This window comes from Pelecanus crispus, chromosome 1, assembly GCF_030463565.1.
Source record: "Pelecanus crispus isolate bPelCri1 chromosome 1, bPelCri1.pri, whole genome shotgun sequence".
NCBI lineage: Eukaryota > Metazoa > Chordata > Aves > Pelecaniformes > Pelecanidae > Pelecanus > Pelecanus crispus.
Genome location: NC_134643.1, coordinates 113,075,710 through 113,095,800, shown reverse-complemented (window position 1 = coordinate 113,095,800; position 20,091 = coordinate 113,075,710). Strand labels below are relative to the sequence as shown.

The window sequence follows — 20,091 nt, the reverse complement described above, 5'->3', positions numbered from 1 at the left end:
TTCATTCCCATATTACAATGACAGAACAGAATTTGTTTATTTTGTACTGGAAGTTGCAATTCTCTTTTCACATTTTGGTATAAGGACTTATACAACAAAGGCATGGAATCCATTTGTAGAAATAAGAGAAATTTCATTTATCTCCTTATCTTTCCTGTGCCCTCAAACTCATTTTTTGTGCCAGTACCCACTCACTTGAATACTCAGGTGTTTTCAAGTGTCTAGGCCATCAGTCATGCAAAGAAAGTAAATATGTACTTTCACTTGTGAGTAGGTAAGCTTATTTAGTGACTAGTGCTCCTTGGGATTAAAGATTTCATGTAACTGAGTAAACAAAAACAAATTAAAAATAGATAGAGAATTTTGGAATGCTACACACTTTATGCACAACTCCTGAAACTGTTAAATGAGGATAAATTATTTGACAGAATCATCCAGAGGTAGACAGAAGATTTGATGGAATTTTTATATGCTGATTATCTGTTCTGAGTTAATGCTTATTAAAAGAGGATTAATCTACATTCATATTTGAGGAACAGCTTATCAGAAAAAGGAATGAGACTTGGCTGGCAACATTAAAGTTTTCATTTGCAGTAGGAAAATGTGGCCTACTAGAGATAGGCATACAGAAAGCTTTCTAAAGCTTTCTAAAGCTTTCTTGCCTCAGAATGTCAACTTACTATACATTCATATTTTTCCAATTCTAGCAGGCATGAAGATTAAGTTTAACCTTGTCAGATAATATTAGTAAATGGTTTGGGTACCTCCTTATATGTTTAATAAAAAGCATGTAAAAAGCTCCTTAACGTATGCTGTTCTTCATACAAATATATACAATATCATTTTCTTAAATATTTATGCATTTAAAATGCACTTTGGATTACATTTCTGCATTTTTACAGTCCTTGAATATAAGCTGGTGGGGATTCCTTCAAAATCTCTCTATGCAGAGGTTATTTTTTCATCTTCTTTTGAAAACCAATCTCATCCCTGCAGGTCTTCAGCCTTTCTAAGAACATATATCAGATGCAAAGAGTGCTGAAAGAGCTTTTTTGCTTCCTCAGTGATAAAAAGCAAGGGAGATGGGTGGGTCAGTGATAGGGACATCCTTCCCTTCCTCCTCTTACATCGCCCCTTGAAATTGCTCTGCTTCTTTTTGAAGTGGAGACAGGATGAATAAAGCCAGCTGTCTGTGTGTTTTATTTTTACAGTGACATCTGCAAGCCTGCATTGCATTAAGTATGCTCCTATTCAGGTGTTTAGACTTGTTTTGTAATTGCAGAAATCAAACTGCAGGCAAAAATGCTGACAAAACGTACGGCAGGAATGATAAACATAGTGCTTGTGTTGGCAGCCTGACCACGTCTTCTGTTGTTAGCTGTCTTTCCTTTCACAATATTGATGCTGAAAGAAAGGCACCTTCTCTACGCACCCTCAGGTAGCTCATTTATGGATGGCATCAGGAATATGACTTTTTTTCTGTAACATCCTGATGACATGTCCATACTTCAAGAGGAATTTTGGCCAGCTTAGTTGATATTCCAGAGCCTTTTCCACCAAGAATAGTAACTAAAATCCTTTCTTGTTTATTTTCTCATGAAGACTATAACCATCCGTGCATTGGTATACAGGCTGGAGGGTAAATGAAAGTACCTGTATTCCTTCCCAGTTCCATACACATCACATAAGCCAGGCAGTCTTCCCCAGGAAAAACAATGTCACTGCAAGACAAGTTCTTTTTTTAATAAACTAAGCTGAACCTTTCTTCTAAAAACAGTGCTTATATTGGGAGGTTGTAAGATTATTTAAGGTAGGAAAAAAACAGGAAGCAGTTACTACCACCAGGATACACAGATAGAAGAAAAAGAGTAAATGCTGCGATACCCATCTCTTCTCAACAAGCTCATATGCCACAGCCAATCTGCAGCAATTATGGCTCTAGCGAAGAGGTTTTGATGTCATGTCTTCTTGATATGTTTCTCACAGCATGCCCTGGAGTTTTTTCCATACCTCACTACACAGAAAATAAAATGTGTCTGGCAAATATTGCTGCAATCTCCTACTAGCTCCCCCATTTTAGCTTTGCTTTATAAAGGTACACAAGGGATATAAATATTTTGAAGACCACAAGTAGTGATTTTTTTTCCACGTGACCTGCATGGTTAAAATCTCACACAGCTGTATGTGTTATGCAAGTGGTGACAATATTACTTCAAAATTATTTCTGGTAGTTGAATAGTCTAAACAAGAGCATTAATCCCAAGAAGTTTTCAGAAAATATGTTTTACTGGAATTCCCTTAAATCTGTAAACTTTATTTATAAGGGTTGTTACTAAATGTGCCTTTGTTTCTCATTTTCCTTATTTCTTGTCGTTTTGACAAATGCAGAAAGTTGCAGAAATGAAGTATTAAATTTGAAGGGGAGGAGGAGAAAGGAAACAGCATTTGATGGACTTTTGACCAACATACTTTGAAACGTAGCCAGGCAGTACCCACCTCTTTGCATATTCACACATGGTATCCAAGCACTTCAGATTATTCACTTTTAAGAAACGAGTGACACAGTCATTTGACAGCCTGTTAGAAACAACATGAATTAAAGTAGCATCGGCTCTAAAATTAATTAGCTGCAATGTTTTACCATGTCTTGTTTTTCAAAGCAGACTTTTATTTAATACTTCCCATACTTGCATTTTGATTTTCTTTTCATTAATTGGTTTGATTACATCCTTTCAAAATTCAGCTATTAACCATTTTGATGTGACATACGACTGCAGTGATTTTCTGATATTGATATTAGTCTGTTCTGCAGTGAAGGGTAATTAATCACCCTACCCGAGCACTCTTCCAGCAGGGCTTCCAGAGGGGCCAGTTTTGTCCCCTTTGCTGAATGTAGACTGGGAAATTATCCTAGGAGTTAATAAAGTGACAAGAATTCTATAAGGTATCAGAAGTATTTTCCCAGTGGATTTATATCATTGCGAAATTTATTAATGATCACAGCATTTCTATTGGGTGTAGTAATTTTGTCTGATTAGAATCATATATAATAGAAAGCCTAACCTTGAATTAGTGTAGTTTGGACTAATATTTGGAAAATGTTGCAAATACTGTGGGAGCTATAATTTAATGATGGGAATGTCTGTCTCACAAAGGTAAATAGTATTTCCAAACCAAGGCCTATTTTTAATTAAACTGGCCACAGACTCTTCCATTCCTCTCTGAAATTCGAACCCTCATCTTGTCAGAGGCCTGTAAGGATGCAGGTGCCCAGGACACTGATATAATTTAACAGTCTGCCTTATCTATGCCTGACAATAAATAATGGGATATTGCCACTGAGAACCAGAGTGGTCTGTTGGCCTTGATTCAAAATATTTGCCAATGCTTTAAAAAGGAGCATCAAATGTTGTCAATTAGCATCACACCAGTAATGTGGATTTACCTATATTGCCCTGAAGTGTAATCCTTTTAATCAGATAGATAAGGGATAGGCTGGTTTTTGTCAGACAGCCATGAATGGAGCCATAAAAACAATTGTCTCCCTCTGAACGTATCCTTGGCATCCCCCATGGCAAGACTGGAATCCCAGTGATACTGGTGTGTATGCATTTATATGCGGGTGCTGGTTCTTATACTGTATTTTTAATGGAAATGGTGCAGCTGTATGCTTTTTTCACCCCTTCAGCTCTAATAGAGCTGCCACCTCTTCGTATATGTCCTGGGAAATGGCATATTTGTGTGGTGACATTATATTACTGCATTACGACGTGACGTTATTAACTCACTGGTGCAATGTCATTATGTACTGAAGCAAAAGCATGCCAAGAAAACAATTTCATCACATGGCACAGTCTTGCAACGCAAAGTCAGATGAAGAGACCTGTGGTAAATTCAGGCCTTTTACACAGGCGGCTGGTTTGCCTTGCAAGCTACGGAGCAAATTGATGTTAGTCAATAAGGTGCAGTGAAATCCTAAACAAATTGTAACCCTAACGTGTTTGATCCTTTTCTCATATTTTCTGTACTTTTATTATGTGATGATGCCAAGAGACTTCCGATCTCAGACACTGAGCAGTTTGAATTGTTACTTTTAATTATCACTAATTGATTTTTCCCTGTCTTATATGTGTGTGCGTGTGTGTGTGTGTTTGTTTTGTTTTTCCAACCGAAACACAGTCACTTTCCAAAGAGGAGATGGAGGACTAATGAGCAATGGAAGGTATGTTTCTTTGTATAAAGGTCTTTCCATCCTATTTATTTTTAAAATTAGGGATCTGAAAAATGCTATAGGTGACATACTTGGGTAATAACCAATCATTTGGAAGATTGACAATGCTAGAAGGAGATAAGTAGCTTACGACAAGGTTTAATGACCTATCTGTTGTGCACGTTGGAGGAATCAAGCCCAGATGTTTCATATCTCCCAGATGCCCTGGAAGAAATGAGTAGTAAATATCACAAGGAATGTGTTCATTTGTTACCGGGATGTTTATTGCATTAATTAGACATTAGCAAATGAAGTTGCTGTTGTTTAAGACTCCTTATTGGCTCCCCCTAAATTGCTGTGAGTGAACAATTACACTTAATCGATCACAAAATAAATGATTCATGGATGATGAATAGGCTGTAGATTGATAGGACTGGATTCCACAACTTTGGCTACTCAATTGAAATTGATAAAAGCTGATAACGGGCCCATATATCCTCATCTATTTTCCCTTTGCCAATATGGAGATTGTAATTAGGCCCTGGTAATAACTTCCAATCTCCCTTTTAATCAATATTTTAGCAAAAAGAGATTAGGCCTAATGAGAGTGAGTAGATGTGGCAAGAAAGCGGCTGGGTCTTCTTATTGCCGTTTCCATAGAAACCGATGTTTCTCTTAGGGATTGTGCCAGGCGGGGGTCTATAACGTACAATGATCGGAGATGCTGCTCCAACTTCATGAGTGCATTAATAACCTAGAAAAGCCGCAGAACTGTGGATGGTTTTCTGTTTTTGTTTGGGGGAAGGGGGGTCTGCAGGAAATGATTTGTTTTCCCTGTTAAATACAAATACAAACAATCCACCTGCCTTGCTAAATTTCTGGCTGTTTATCCTGGGGTGAGAGACACATGGTGCCTTATGGCCCGAGCATACCTTCTCTTTCAGCATACTCATTGTTTAATACTGCTCTCAAAGCTGGGAATTACAGGGATATAAAAGCCATGCAGCAGTGGCAGGCAAAGATAGCTGTGGACTTTCCATTAATCCTACTCAAACCTGTTTGCCTCCAAACCATCCAAGAGTGCTCAAAGAAAGAGTTACCAGCCTGTAGATGACAGGCGTGCATTTGGGATGCAAGGGAGGCAAGACATAGTAGCCCAAAGTCCTGGAAATGGCTGATATGGAGCAATCAGTCTGAGTGATGGCTCCCTTGAGGTGGTAATTTATCATGCAGTCCTGGTGTAGGATCCTGTGATGGTGCTGCCTAAACTGTTTCACAGAGACAACAGAGTTCATTTGGATTCTGGCAGAATCGCGACGGATGCCTAGTCCCACTTCTACTGACAAAGTTGATTTGTATATATCCTTAATTAACTACCCAAGGTCTTTAAATCAGCAAAGGCTACACAATTTTAATTTGAAATAAATGAAAGTCTCCTAAACTATTTGTTACCTACAGTGTTAGGAGAACAGTGATATGGTCTCTTCAATCACTAGTTGTCTCACAGATATTTTGATTTTGTAAACATATATATGTATATATTTTTGTATGTATATCTTTTTTTCTTATTCTGCTTCAGTCGCCCAGGTCTGTTGAATGCAAGTGACCCCAGCTATCCTTGGCTTGCAGACTCTTGGCCTGCCACAAGTCTGCCAGTAAACAACAGCACTAGTGGACCCAATGATCTTGGCAATTTCGGTCGTGGAGGTAGGTTTCATTTTATTAAGTCACCGTATAGGATACAATAGGCTTCTGTTAGTTAACATCTATGATAAACACTGTGTAATATTTTTATCATTATATTTCTTTCTATGTTTGACTCAAGATTTGATTTAAAATTGACTTTAAAATGTTCATTTTGCTTTGTCTCTTTCCACTTCTTTAAGATGTAGGTCTAGTTTGTCATTTGCCCCATAGTGGTGAGACAGGGTCTGCTTATCATCTCAAGAGAAATGTATTTGTTGCTCAGACTCATTCCCTTTTGTGTGGACGTGAGCAATCTGCTGTGCAGGGCAATGTAGCTAGGGATAGAGGATGTCCATAAGAGCAGAGAAGAACTCGGGGCATGCAGGAAGGATGTTTCTTCAGCAGAAGGAGGTCAGAAGAACATTGCTGCTGTCACCTTACCCATCCCCTTCCTGCTGACAGACTGCGCTCAGTCTCAGCCATAATCCATGAAGAAGGCCTCAAAGGTCTTCAGAAACTTTCCTTCTTATTGGAGGAAAGAATACATAAAAGGGAACTATTTAGATTTTTTAGGGTTTTATTTCCATTTTGAATCGAGGGAGGCCCTTTGGGGAGATGAGGTAATGATTTATAATTATGGTGATGAATCTTTAGAGGGGTTATTTTCTTTCAAACATTTTTCTCAAATGGGAATTTCAAGATGTGTCATTGGGATTTTTAAAAGTCGTAGTAATATTCACATCTCTCTGTTACTTCCTTGGTTTCTGTGATGTTATAACACAGCTAGTTCTGCATGGTGGTATTCAGAACAAGGCTTCCTGATGTAAATGAGTATATAAATATTTTCAAGACATAAATAAGTAAACAAAAATCAAGACAACTTTTTATATCAAAAGTACATTAAAATGCAACAAATCTATAAAACCATCAAACTGATAAATGTCAAAAGAATTCAGTTTTTAACTGTACAGAATCTACTTCTGAAAACCATCCCTCACATCAGTTATACGTTCCCATGCAAAATTTCTTGCCTGTGGTTTGACTACTGTGACTTCAAATTACAACAAAACACTCCAGATTTATTTTCCATGTAAAAATGTTGTAAAGTTCTTGTCTTAGAAAAATGTTATAAAGTAAGCAAAACTTCTGATAATATTTAGAAGGCAACTGAATATCTGCCAGCTTCTTTGTTGTGAATGTCTTGAAAATAAAGCCCTTCAGTACTTTTCCATCTTTCCATAAGCTCACATAATACAAAAAAATTACCATTTTCTTTTAGCATTTGGCTCTATAAGACTGAAATTGGAAGCATATTTTAAAGCTTTTGGCTTCAATGTGGCTGAGGCATAGGTCCAAATTTGTCCAAGAGATGCAACAGTTATATTTGGAATTTCAGCAGCTTAATTCCACCCATGATCTTTACAGTTGAGCTCACACTTTTTTTCTGGCTGTTTCGGGACCACTTATCCCTATCTGTTTCAGCAGTTGAGTTTGGATGCTTCTGCATTAAAGATGGATTAGAAGCCAGATATCTTTTAACATGATTCAACTGTATAGATAGAACTTGGGCCTTTTTTACTGGTTAAAAGGTCTATGATAATATAAAAGGTCTGTAAGAATTTTGAAAACAGTAAGGTGGCAATCAATCACTCCGGAAACTCAGAAGCTGAGGCAGGCAGTTCTAACATTGCCTTTAAGAATGAAATCCACATTACATCCTGGATAGGCACTTGAGAGCAAGGCTGTGAATAGGAAGCACAGGTTAGGTTTGGAGTCGTGTAACACCTCAAAATGTTACTGCTTCTTCCGAGGCAGCAAGAAAGAGCTTCCCTCAGGAAGTACTTCAGCACTACTTCATTTATCTCAAGAGTTACAAAACAAGTTGGATTTTGGAGAGTTTTTGGGAAAGCATCCAGTGGGAAATGTATGTTCATCTTTGCTCTGAAATGTACAGTGTGGTTTTCTTGCTATGACAACTTGGTGGGAAAATCACACTTGATTTTTACTAGGTGATTATGTCACTTGGTAAAATGGCACTTTAATAGCTCTTTGAGCGCTTAGTGTATACATCTCATTGAGGTCAAAAAAGTAATCTGTGGTTGTACTGAAAATTCCCACAATGTCTGGAGAACCTCAGCCTATTAGTAAGAATGACTGAAAATTCTTGGCTGGTGGGAAGCTATGCAACTTTCCTTTCAAGTGTGTGCAAATGTATAGTTCTCCATTTTGAAATGACTGTATAGAGATGATACCTCTTCAGTTGCCAGAAACGTGCTCTGAAAGATAGATGTACGTCTGAGTACTTGAGAGATGAGCATTTTGCTAGTTTTTACTTCCGTGAGTCTGCAAATCCAACACAGACAGGTTGAGCTGGACTTACTTCATTTTATACATCAACAACAGAATTTATTTACTGAACTTCAGTCTATTATACTTCGATGAAACCAATTGTGGAAAGGAAAAATCTTCATATTTTTAATGAAATGCAAGAAAGATAGGAATCCGCTTGTCTCTCACATCTCATGCCGTATTTGCACATAGATGCTTTTATGATTGTGTACTGCCCCTAGATATCAAATTGGATATGTGCAGATAGATAGTAATAACCTGATTTTGAAATATGACCTGTAGTTTGCATTAATTGTAATTTTTTTGCACTTACAATTTATCTGCAGATATAAGTTAATACAATTAAGGCATTTTAAATACTTGATTGTGCCCATTTCCCTGTTGTTGTTGTCTGCAAAACCAGATCATACCGACAGACCCAAATTTAATCTCTGTTTCTGCAGTCTCTCTACTGAGCACTTGTTGCCATATTTATCATTAATATTATGTTGTTGCCCTGAGACTGCAGATGTTATTAAGGTCCATATTAAAATGTTCACTGTTGCACACATGAATGCAGAATAAAATAGTTGTGTGGTCTAAATGTTCATCCCAGGAAAAAAAAAAAAACACCAAAAAAAAAACCAAAACCAGTGGAAGGAGGCCATGGCATCATGTCTCATTGCTGGAAAAGTCTTGAGACAGTGAGAGAACAACTGTATTCCCTGAGGTGGCACAAAACCCATGTCTGATTCAGGAACTGAGCCTAAACCCTTGTGTAGGTGGAAGAATCATCTTTTCTCTTTGGGGCTTAAGATAAAAATTTAAAAATGTCTGTGATACCTAGAATGGGATCTGAACATCCTCACCATAGGAGTATGCATTATCTCAAGTACGATCTAACAGTTGCCATCCGGCTATATAAAGCAAATGGCAAATAAATGATGCATTTTTCTAACAAGCAAATTCCAGAATGGATTCAACTTTTCAGAGTCTGAATTGTAAAAATAGTACCATTTGATATATTGACCTCTGAGAGAGCAGGAAGAGGGTTATCTGCTGAGCTGTGGTTCTCCTTGGGACATCATGCCAGTCATCATTAGATTCTTCACACTTCAGTAGTCTCAGCTTCCAAATCTAGTATTCCACCAGCAAAGGTCACTACAATGTTTAGTAAGGAGAGAGATTGCCAATCTAACTGATTAAAGGTACAAATTGCAGTGCCTGATAGGATTCAAAAGATGTAGAAAAGTCGACAGATATTTAGTTAAATATGCTGCACTGGTTTTCAGGTAAATATACTGGAGTATTTGAAGAAGTTGTTCTCTATTATCAACACTGCTTTGCCTTTTTAAGAGACTGACCACTTAAATCCCTTCACAATAACAGATTTTCTTCAACATATCAGGAACACCTTGGTTTTGTCAGGTTTTTCTTTTGTTAAAAAGGAGAAATGTGCTAGCTAATGTCAAAAAGACAATAGATAAACTGATGCATAAAACTTCAAGGGAGTCAAGGTGATGTGCTTAAAAAATTGGTTTGAGAGCTTTGGCATCCATTGAAGAGTTTTGCTACGTATTTGCTGGGAAAGTTTCCTCTGCAATTTGTAGATTCACTCCTTTCATCATTTCCCTGAAGCCCAGACAGTTTCATTGGTTCTGACATAGACTGAACAATTGAAAACATTCTTCAGTAGAGAAATATTCCAAATTTCACTTTCACAGTTGAAGGTATGGGAAAAAAAAGATGGTTTTAGGCAGTGAGACGTGAAGGACAAGTGGTAGGCCTGTCACAGATGCTGATAGCTTGGCAATGGTTGTACATCATCTTCCCTTCGTTGGCTCATGGACCTGTCTCAGCTGAAATGCAAACGTGCAAAATGACACATTTATTTTTCATCTTAAACCTTGATACTTTCAGGCTTCCTGTGCATCAATGATTTGTTTCATTCCCCTATGTTCACCACAGATGTGCTGCCACCAGTGCCAGGGCAAGGAGATAAAACCGCTACTATGCTTTCTGATGGAGCCATTTACAGCAGCATTGACTTCACCACGAAAACTAGTTACAACAGTTCCAGCCAAATAACGCAAGCCACGCCATATGCCACCACCCAGATACTGCACTCCAACAGCATCCATGAGTTGGCTGTTGACTTACCTGATCCTCAGTGGAAAAGCTCAATTCAGCAAAAAAATGACCTGATGGGATTCGGTTACTCTCTCCCAGACCAAGGCAAAGGCAACAATGGTAATTACAGCTCTTGTTTTCCAGAGCCCTTGGTTTTATACTGTATCGTCTATGCATGAATTAGAAAAATCTTTTTAGTATGTGAGACACTGTTCAAATTTACCGTAACTAATGCTTACATACCTTGCATGCGTGCTGAACCTCACACAATCACAAAATATATTGTTCTGTGCTTTTAATCCTCTTTGTCATCAAGCCATCTGTCTTCCATTAGGCTAGGTTAGGTATACATTTAAAAACTGACAATTTAAAACTTGCTGCCCCACCACATCTGCCGTTGACTTGCTAACTGCATGTGTTGCATGTGCTTGTGCTGTCAACTAATCACACGATGCCACTGTGACCTTTGCCCTTTAACCCTTAGCCTTGCTTTACATCCCTGACTACCGCGTGGCTGAGGGATTGGCTAATAGATTGCCACACAACCAGTCACAGGATTTCAGCACCACCAGCTCCCACAACAGCTCCGAAAGGAGTGGCAGCCTCTCAGGTTGGTTCCACCGCCGTGGGTGGGTGAGGGACGGAGGGGTGTTGGCGAGCAGCTCGCCAGGGAGGCGGAAAACCTCCCAGGTGCACTTTGCGGATAGGTACGAGGGTGCCTGCCCACTGGAACATCAGCGACCAGCGTCACGTTGGCCTCTACAGAAAAAAAAATGCCTTTTGCAAAACCTATTTGGAGATAATTGGAGAATCCTCCCGACCAGCACATGTCAGTGCAATTGCAAACCTTGCCTTGTCACATCCTTTCCCTGACAACGCAGTTCATGGAGCAAATCTATTTCTGCATCAGTCCTCAGTTTATAGGTCTCCCCACACTGGACTTCATGAGGAGCTTAATTTTTTTGTTGAGTTGTTAACAGATTCCCCACTCCCACGAGCTGTTTCTAAATGCTGGTTTTCAGTGAAGCAGCTCAATAAATGTAGGGCCCTGCAAGATGACTGGGGTTTCAAAAATTGTGCCAAGTCTGCATACAAACAGAATGTAAATTTTATGTGTGTGCTGCATGTTATATTGGAAACACAATGCATTTTCATTGGGTGAAAATGATTGTAGTACATGTGGCTGTGTATTATATTTAAACACACCTTTGTCTTGATTTCTGTAATTTTGCTTACTTGTTGCTTATGTTACATATAACTATGTCTTTTTTTTTCCAAGACAAAAACTGAAAAGCCAGCACTTAAAATGAAAGTCTGCTATTTACTTAACTGAAATATGAGAGAGCTGAAGGGACTTAAATTTCAAATTCTTACTATATCCGTAGCATTTTAAATTTCCGCTGTAAGTTGGAGCAATCATAACAGTAACAGATCAACCCTAGAAATGGCTTCTTTATGTCAATTTAAATGACTTCAAATTGAATGTTGAGATTAGAAACCTATAATCATTGGCCCATAACTCAAATAGCCAAATGTGTTTGCAAGTCTTGTGTTCTCATGGGGAGTATTAGCTGATTTGAGTGAGATCAAAAACTAGGCTTATGGCATTGACAGAGAGGTATATGGGAGCTAAGTTCATATGATACTTCAGGAAAGGTTCTTGTTGCTTGTATGCAAGATGTATTGGCAAGTAGCTTAGGAAATCGGTTTGCTCCTCTGGGTGCATGAAAATGCAGAAATTGATATTCTGAGGTACATATGTGCCAGTTATCAGAGGGCAGTATCACACTTTAGATGTGTTGACAGCTACAGCTGCCTAAGAATTTTCTCAGAAAATACAAAGTTTCATTGGAATATGCCAGTTGATCAAAAGCTGGACTTCGAACAAGTATTTCAAGTGAAACATATTTTGTGTAGTGTTTCTCAGTTTGAAGTAAATTTTCTGACGACACGTGGAAACTTCAGGTTAGCCAGTCTTTCTATGGCCAGGGCACTCCTGTTGTGATTAAAGCAGCTCATACTTGGATGCCCCAATGCTCAGATGAGTGTCAGACTATTGGACTGCAGAGTCAGTATTTTGCTCTCCCTTGCCCACTAATTATGTCTTTAATACAGGCTAATTATGTCTGTAATACATGAGAAACTGGGGGAGACCTTCAAATAGTCCAATAATTAGAGCATCACTGGAGTCAGAGACCAGCTTTGATTACATAGTCCCCATCAGGGTGAGCAGGGACTTGTTCTCTCACTTCCTTGGTTAGTACTTCAAGTACTACTTATTATTCTGACTAAGTTTCTGTCTCTTTCAAATGAATATCATGAGAAAACCTATCCCACTGTGGAATGGAAAATAGCTAAAAACTCAACTGTTTTGTGAGGCAGAGAAATTTTGTGGCTGTACTTTGCACAGCTCCCAGCTTGTGTCAGTGCTATAATCATCAGCCCAACTGGCAAATTCTTTTTCCAGGACCTGATTCATCTAGAGATTTAAACAATATAATTGAATTTCATGTGAGGAGACATTGAAACATCAAGCATCATTGCTATGGGGAAACAAGGCTTCAGTGCAACGGTTTTCAAACACGCATCAGGCATTATGTATTAGGTGTCTATTCCACTAATCTGACAGTGGAGTAACTCTGCCCATGGGGACAGAAGAGAAATCTCCTGCCCAACTGTACAGTGTAGGCTGCTTTCTCTACCAGTAATGACCTTAGAGTTCCTTTCTTTTATTTCTTCATCTGAACAGTTCCTCAGCTCTCTGCTTCACTCTTTCTAATAGCTCCGTTATCTTTTACCTTTCTTTCCAAAACCCCCAAATCCAAGTGACTCCATACTAGCACTCCACACATCCAACTTCCATTTTACCAGTCTCCTAAGATTACCAAGATGCTACACTTCCAAAATCTTCCTTTCCACTGCAACTAATCTCTAAGCTGAAGTTCTTCTCTGCAATTCTCTTCTCTGAGTATTCCTAGTTTAAATCCCCCTGCAACATGCAACTCGCTCTCTCTCCCCCCTGCCCCCCCCAAAGCAGCACCTCCTGTCTTAGCTCTTGTTGGCTCCTACTCCTGCTGACTTTTAAAAAATTCCCCCATGTCCCACAAATTAAAATTAACTTACTTCCTTTGTACTGTTCTGTGACCTTATCTCTAACTCCTCTTTCTGCCATACCTGTGCTTTGAAAGCTTCATTTTCCCTCCAGAAGGTTCATGTATTTGTTCCTCTGTTGCCACCATCACTGGGGTTTCTTTTCTGTTGATCAAAACATTCTTTCCCTTTTCAAGAAAGCTTCCCTCTCTGCCTGGCTACAAAAGGAGGGAAGAGCCTGTCTTGCCTCCTAATAGATGGACTATCAGCTCAGTTCGCACATGGTGAATGACAAGATCTTGGCTGGACTTGCTATAAATACTCCAGGACAAGAAGGACGAGCTCTGGTCTGGAATTGAGTAATGGAAAGCAAAGTCTTGTTTCCAACATGCTGCCAGCCAGGCTGATTAGAAACCTTGCCAGACTTGTTGCCTGTCTCTAGCAGCCACAACAGGAGGTGAAAAGAGAAGTCTTGGCTACTTCTGAATCACAGAATCACCTTGTTTCTTCCCTCTCTGTTCGTTCCTATTTTGGTTCTGCTGACATTTGGAGGTAACAGAAGAAAGCCACTGTCTCTCAGATGACAAGTCCTGTGACACGTGCTTGTCTCTATTGCTAGAATTGCTCCTCCTGGATGTCTCTATGCCTAAAGCTAGAGCCATAGCAAAGAGGGTGGTGCCTGCCAGTGCACACCATGCCACCCTGCCTTCGAAGTCAATTGTGATTTTTTTGATTCGTTACTGATAAGAACTTTTTACATGGGTAGTTTTTTTGTTGATCCTTATAAATCAGCAAGAGACATCAGTGGGTAAGATGGATTAGACCGTGCTTTCTGCAATAGGCAAGGGATGAGTGACTGCCATCTGGGTACCCCACTAAAAAAGCACATGCCAAACCATTGTTCCACTCAACAATCCAGAAAGTTTGAAAGTGACAACAAAATGTCAATAAATAGATGGGTCTCCAAGCAGTCAAGGGATTTGAAATCTTGTGCCATTCTTCCTCTTAATGAATTCCTGACAAGAAAAAGGAGTCAGGGCAAAATAAAAGAAGCAAAACAAGTGGGAAGAGAGCTTTTTCTGCAAGATCACTTTCCCACAAATGGAAGTGTCTCAACTGGAGAAGTGGGTCCAAGGACGATAAGAAAAGAGAAGGGGGCTTAAGCAAAATGCAATGCTCACCTCATTTCTGCTAGCCTCTTCCATTAGAGTAGTACCTCAGAAATAGAACCTCTTCTCCATAGTAGTACAAGATATTTGAATCCTGTGAAACAGACAGTCCTAAAATATTGCAGATGACTTCCTGGTGTTTTAAAAAATGGAACTTAGTAAATTGCTGTTAGCAAAACCCTGTTTCTTTTTGTTTTGACAACTTACACTTGTCGTTCTGGCTGAAAGATATTGAGTCTAATGACAATTTTTTCAAATTGTGTCCTTAACCTCTGTGTTTTCCACAAAAAGAGATTATGCAAAACAGTGTTATATGCACATTGGATTCTGACATTTGAAATAATTTGCTATGGTCTGTTATATTTTTATCTAACAGTGAATTCAAGAAGTCACAAAGCAGACATGAATAAATCAGTAAATACATTTCTGATACAGCAAAACATGTCTTTCCTTGCTTGTGCACTACTGTGGTGCAAATGTAAGGCGTTTTAAAAAGAAGTGATTTTCAGCAATTATTCAGAATATTTTTCCATTCCATTCCATTCTATTATTATTTATAACCTTGTAACAGCATTAGCACGTTGATGCTGATTCTGCTGAGATATAAATACGTCTTCTTTTTTGGGGCATGCCATCTGGAAACAGAATTCTTTCAAAGAAACATAAATAGCTAGCTTTTTTCCCCACGTTATATCTCTAACATTTTATTTTTCTTTTTGGATTCGCAGGTGGCAAAGGAGGGAAAAAGAAGAAAAACAAAAATACTGCCAAGCCCCAGAAAAATAACGGTTCAAACTGGGCTAGCGTTCCCCTCCCACCCCCTCCCGTGCAGCCGCTTCCAGGCACAGAGCTGGAACACTATGGGGTGGATCAGCAAGAAGCAGGGTAATTTTATTCTTTTTCTTTTGAAGCAAAATCTGTGGTTTGCAGAGATGAGGCCTTTTTTTTTTTTTAAATTTAATTTTGCTAAATGATGATATTATTCTGTTTTGGTTTAAAAAAAAAGAGAGTGCGTCTTATCCTACAGACTTATTCAACACTGTGGAGGGCGAATGTTTGAATAGCTTCTCATGATAGTGACTGAAGATGGAAATCAAAGTGACCTTGCTTCACCACCGTGTAGGGCTTCTCTGCTTACTCATGCTGAGAAGTATCTCACTTCATAGGTAGCTTGATTGAATTCTGTTGGGACTGCTTGCAAATGATGGGACTCAGAGTGAGTAAGGATGACATAATCTGGCTCCTTGTATTTTTTCACTGCTTTGATGTTTAAAAATATTAGAGCCAACAGAACAAAAAAATTCACGCTAAATTGGATTAATTTTAGAAGATCAACCAGTGGACAATAATCTTCTCATCGGCTTTTAGAAGAAATTTCGCAGTTGAAGAAGGCATGCTATTTATAGGCCATTTTTTATTATTTAAACAACTTTTGAGATTCTGGAACCTTACACTTATTTTTGGATAGCTTAAACTTGTTCTCAAGGACAGAAAATCACACGAAAAGCACTAAATGAGAGGAAAGAGACATTTCCTGCAAAAAGAACAATTATGGAATGCTTTTTAAAAAGTGAATTTATATGAAATACCATGTTATCAAACTCTGGAAGAAAATCAGATTTTATACAGAAAAATAGTTTACTCTGGTCAGCTCTGTTGGAGCCTTTGAGAATCATTGTACTGACAGGGACAAATTTCTGCCTGTTTAAATTCATGGATTAATCAATATCTTCTAAGGATGAAACATATGTTTTAAAAATCATTGTAATAGCTTTACTGAATAAAAATATTTCATGTGTTATCTCTTTTGGAAGCATGAATTGATCATGACTACTTTTATAATGAAATTTAGAAGAATTAAATATTAATATTTGAGTTTATACCAAGTCCTTTAACTCTTAAAATGAATAATAACTAACTGTGTAAGTCAGTGGAGTTCCTTTTAAAATGAAGGTCCATTCAGATTTTATTAGAATTTGAAAGCAAATGCAAGGGAAAATTAATAACCTTACTGATTGTAAGTGTTGTTTAAAAGTCAAGGCAAAAAGTGCATATAATCATTATGTTCTGTATTCTGTTATAAAAGGCTAAAAGAAATTTAAGATGTTTTCGCCATATGATATTTGTCTTTATCAGTTTATATCCTTAAAACACCTGTGCAGCCATTTCACTAAAATAATTACGTTACAGAAGGCAAACAACTTGGATTTTCTTTCAGGACAATGAAATAACATAAAAGGTAAATGGAAATACCTTCTAGAGAAATCCCTTGTGACACAGGGCTTGACTCCTCAGTTGCATAAAGTATCTGTTATTGAGGTGGAAGGAAAGATATTGGTCACCAAGACAATACTGGTTGTTTAAGGATAAGGTAATCACCAGCCTTCCAGGTTCCTAGCAATTCAGACTTAGTTTTTCCTTGGATTACCTTTTGAATTACTCTTCTCTGTGTTTTGCAATATTTCATTAATAGTGGTTGTACAAGACCTTCTAATGTGTATTTTACCAAACACACAAAAAAATTGAAGATTAGACATACAGTATCAGTCTTGAACTACAGTAATTTGGAACCAACTGTGCTTAACCCAATGAATCTGCAGTGCCCATACTTCCTGAGGATGTATCCAATACTAATGGTCATTCTGTATTCAGGAGTTGATCTTGTTTCTGTGGTTTTCAACATGCTAAAATGGAATGAATCATAGACTGCATTCCTTAGGTTGCCTTTAATATTGACATACTGGGTAAAAAAAAAAGCAAGCAATTTTTTAAACTGTTCTGTTTTTCTTGATTTGCTTTGATGTATACTATGTATGACAAGTTGAATATGTTTTAATTTTAGAATTAATTACATGCAAATATAATTATATTGTGAATCACAATTGAAAAATTATCTTCCAGTCAGAAAAACTGAAGACTTTATTAAAAGTTCTTACAATATGATATGAAAGGTGAATGTTTAGAGCAATAAAATAAGGGAGCTGGCATCTAAACAGAGACTTATTTTTCTGTGCAAGTCTTCCTATAGCACTTGAATTCAAGTGTGAGTTTCATTGGCATGAGTATCCCAAATAAATGAAACAATTTTGACACCTTATTTTGCTTACTAGAAATTAACACTAGTGGCCTATTGGCTTATAAATTGTAAAAGAAAATCCATCATAGCAGCAAGTGAAAGAAAGTCACCTAACTTAATCATAGGTAAGGATGAAAAAAAAATTATGTTTGCAGTTCTTTCTACCATCTTCTCCCAAGAAGAACTGAGGTTTGCATTCACCTCCTTTTTCCCATGAACTGCAACAAACATAAGGAAAGGTGAACATGTTAATCCAAGCAGCCATTTTGTATAATGTGGTGGCTTTTGGGATGTCTTAAATTCCTATTTAATCTGTGGAGAAAGTCTGTTTATAGTGTTGTTTCCCTAGCAAGCTCTTTCCTGTGAAACTTTCCCCTTTTTTGTGGTCTTCTACAAACTGTGCCTGTTCCTTGTTGTCTTCCTTAATTTTCTCTTCTATATACTGCCGAGTCTTTGAAGTTTCTCTTTTCCTGTAGTAGCTCCTAATGAAGCACGTTCCCTTTCCCGCCCTTTTCAGAGAAGATGTTTTTACTTGGTTGTATCTAATAAACTTGACAGTAAGGAAATGTTTATTACTTATTCATTATTCACTATAATCTACTTACATTTTTTCACCAATAATATGCCCAATCTTGAGCCATCCCCAGTAAAGGCAGTCTTCATATTGTTATAATTTGTTATTTTTATTTCTTACTATTGATTCCACCTTAAAATGGAATACTACCTGCTGGATGTCAATATATTTGATAGTCATTTTCTGGTTTGGGAAAAAGTAAAGAAGGTAATACCTTTTACATCATCAAAAGCTTTCTGGCAAGGCATAGAAAGGGAAGCTTTCTTTGTTCCAACAATGTGTGTAATGAAACAGAATTGTAGAATGTGCCCCTTATCTATCACAACTATTTTTTATTTTGAAGGAAAAAATCTATCAATGTAATGAACGAAGCTTTTTGATAGCAAAAGATTACTATAGAATAAAAGTGCTGAGAACACAATAAAAATTATTAGAAACATAGAGAGTGATGTTTGTTAACCAGAACTTACTTAGAGACTTAATTATCATGAAATTACAATCAGAGGTCCCTAGTGAAGTGAAGGTGCTTAGGTTTTAATAAGAAGTACTTGAAAAAAGGTCGCATGCATTTTCGCCAAGTTGTATCTATTCAGAAAACCAAAAAGAACAAGGATGTGATCAATATTCACTATGCTGGTTCCAGAAGTTTCAATAACCGCATCATCTATGAGATGTAGTTACTATGTAGTGCATTAGGTTTGCTAGCTTTTTCTTTGTTTGATTTTGTTTTCTTTGTTTGATTTTTTTTGTTTGTTTGGGTTTTGGTTTTTGGGTTTTTTTTGTAAAATGCAGGTTAGAACTGGTGGCTTTTTGGACATCTTACATTATGAGGACAAAGGTTCTTGTACCTGGAATCTTGAATCTCAATGTCCTGAACTTCAGGCTTAGGCTCCTTTCCATTTCAAACAAAATCTAGGTAAAGATATGGTGCTTGTGCAGAATCTTTTTACCAAGAAATCTTTTTACTAAGAAATCTTTTTACTATCAGGCTGAACATTTGGGGATTTGAAGTGAGTAGGGTCAAAAGGCGAGCACATCCAAAGCTCATTTATGCATTACTGAAAAGTCACTAAGGAGTGTCTTTCTGCCCTGTCCCTTTTAAAACAGCAGCCATTACACCAAAGGATGAGGTTGAGAGAGTAAAAGTAAGTGACAGAGCTGTTGCACTGTACATTTTTAGCAGCATGAGTTAGGATGGTCCCTTCACCCTTCAGTGGTAATGTCATGAGTGAATATTGCAAGGAAAGATAAATTTGAGTTAGTCATATCCTAATTGTCTCCTAAGGAATTGAATTTGTACCATGCAACATTTTCTTAAATCTCTGTGTTATGAAAATGGTAATGATCATTCACTCAAAAGCTCCTAAATGCCAAGTGTTAAGATGCAGCATTTATTTGCACCTCTGTACACGAATGTATGTTTGTATATCTATATATGATCATATCTAGATATAGATTTAAAGGGATACCGGCTTTAATTACAATATATATCTTCCACAGACTTTTGGATTATTAAGTCAGGTTGTTTTAGCTATCCTGAATCTGTACTTTTAAATACAGACTACAGAGTTTTGAATAAGGAAAAAGTAGTTTAGTTAATTTTAGAAATCTTTGGGTTTTGCTTAAAGTAAATGTTCTGTTCATAGTATAGGTTTTGAAACGTCTCTGTCTCAGTGTTCCCAGCCTTTTCCTAACCCAGCTTCACACTTGAGAAAATTGGCAGTGATTCATTTTTCTCTGGGAAACTGGTAATTCCTTCCTTCCAAATCAGGAGCCTTAAAGGAGTATTTTTAAACTGGTTTGAGAAATTACTTGTACAACACAATGC

At 37.6% G+C, this 20,091-nt stretch overlaps 1 protein-coding gene across 1 annotated transcript in view; it reads left to right on the top strand.

Moving 5' to 3' along the window:
• The window catches only part of ROBO2 (roundabout guidance receptor 2), a 444,176-nt gene that overhangs the window by 381,815 nt on the left and 42,270 nt on the right, over positions 1-20,091 (top strand). The window contains exons 20-24 of the mRNA XM_075712688.1: positions 4,180-4,222; positions 5,790-5,917; positions 10,193-10,474; positions 10,839-10,964; positions 15,342-15,498. Coding sequence (XP_075568803.1) covers positions 4,180-4,222; positions 5,790-5,917; positions 10,193-10,474; positions 10,839-10,964; positions 15,342-15,498 — 736 coding nt within the window. The remainder of the gene's footprint in view (positions 1-4,179; positions 4,223-5,789; positions 5,918-10,192; positions 10,475-10,838; positions 10,965-15,341; positions 15,499-20,091) is intronic.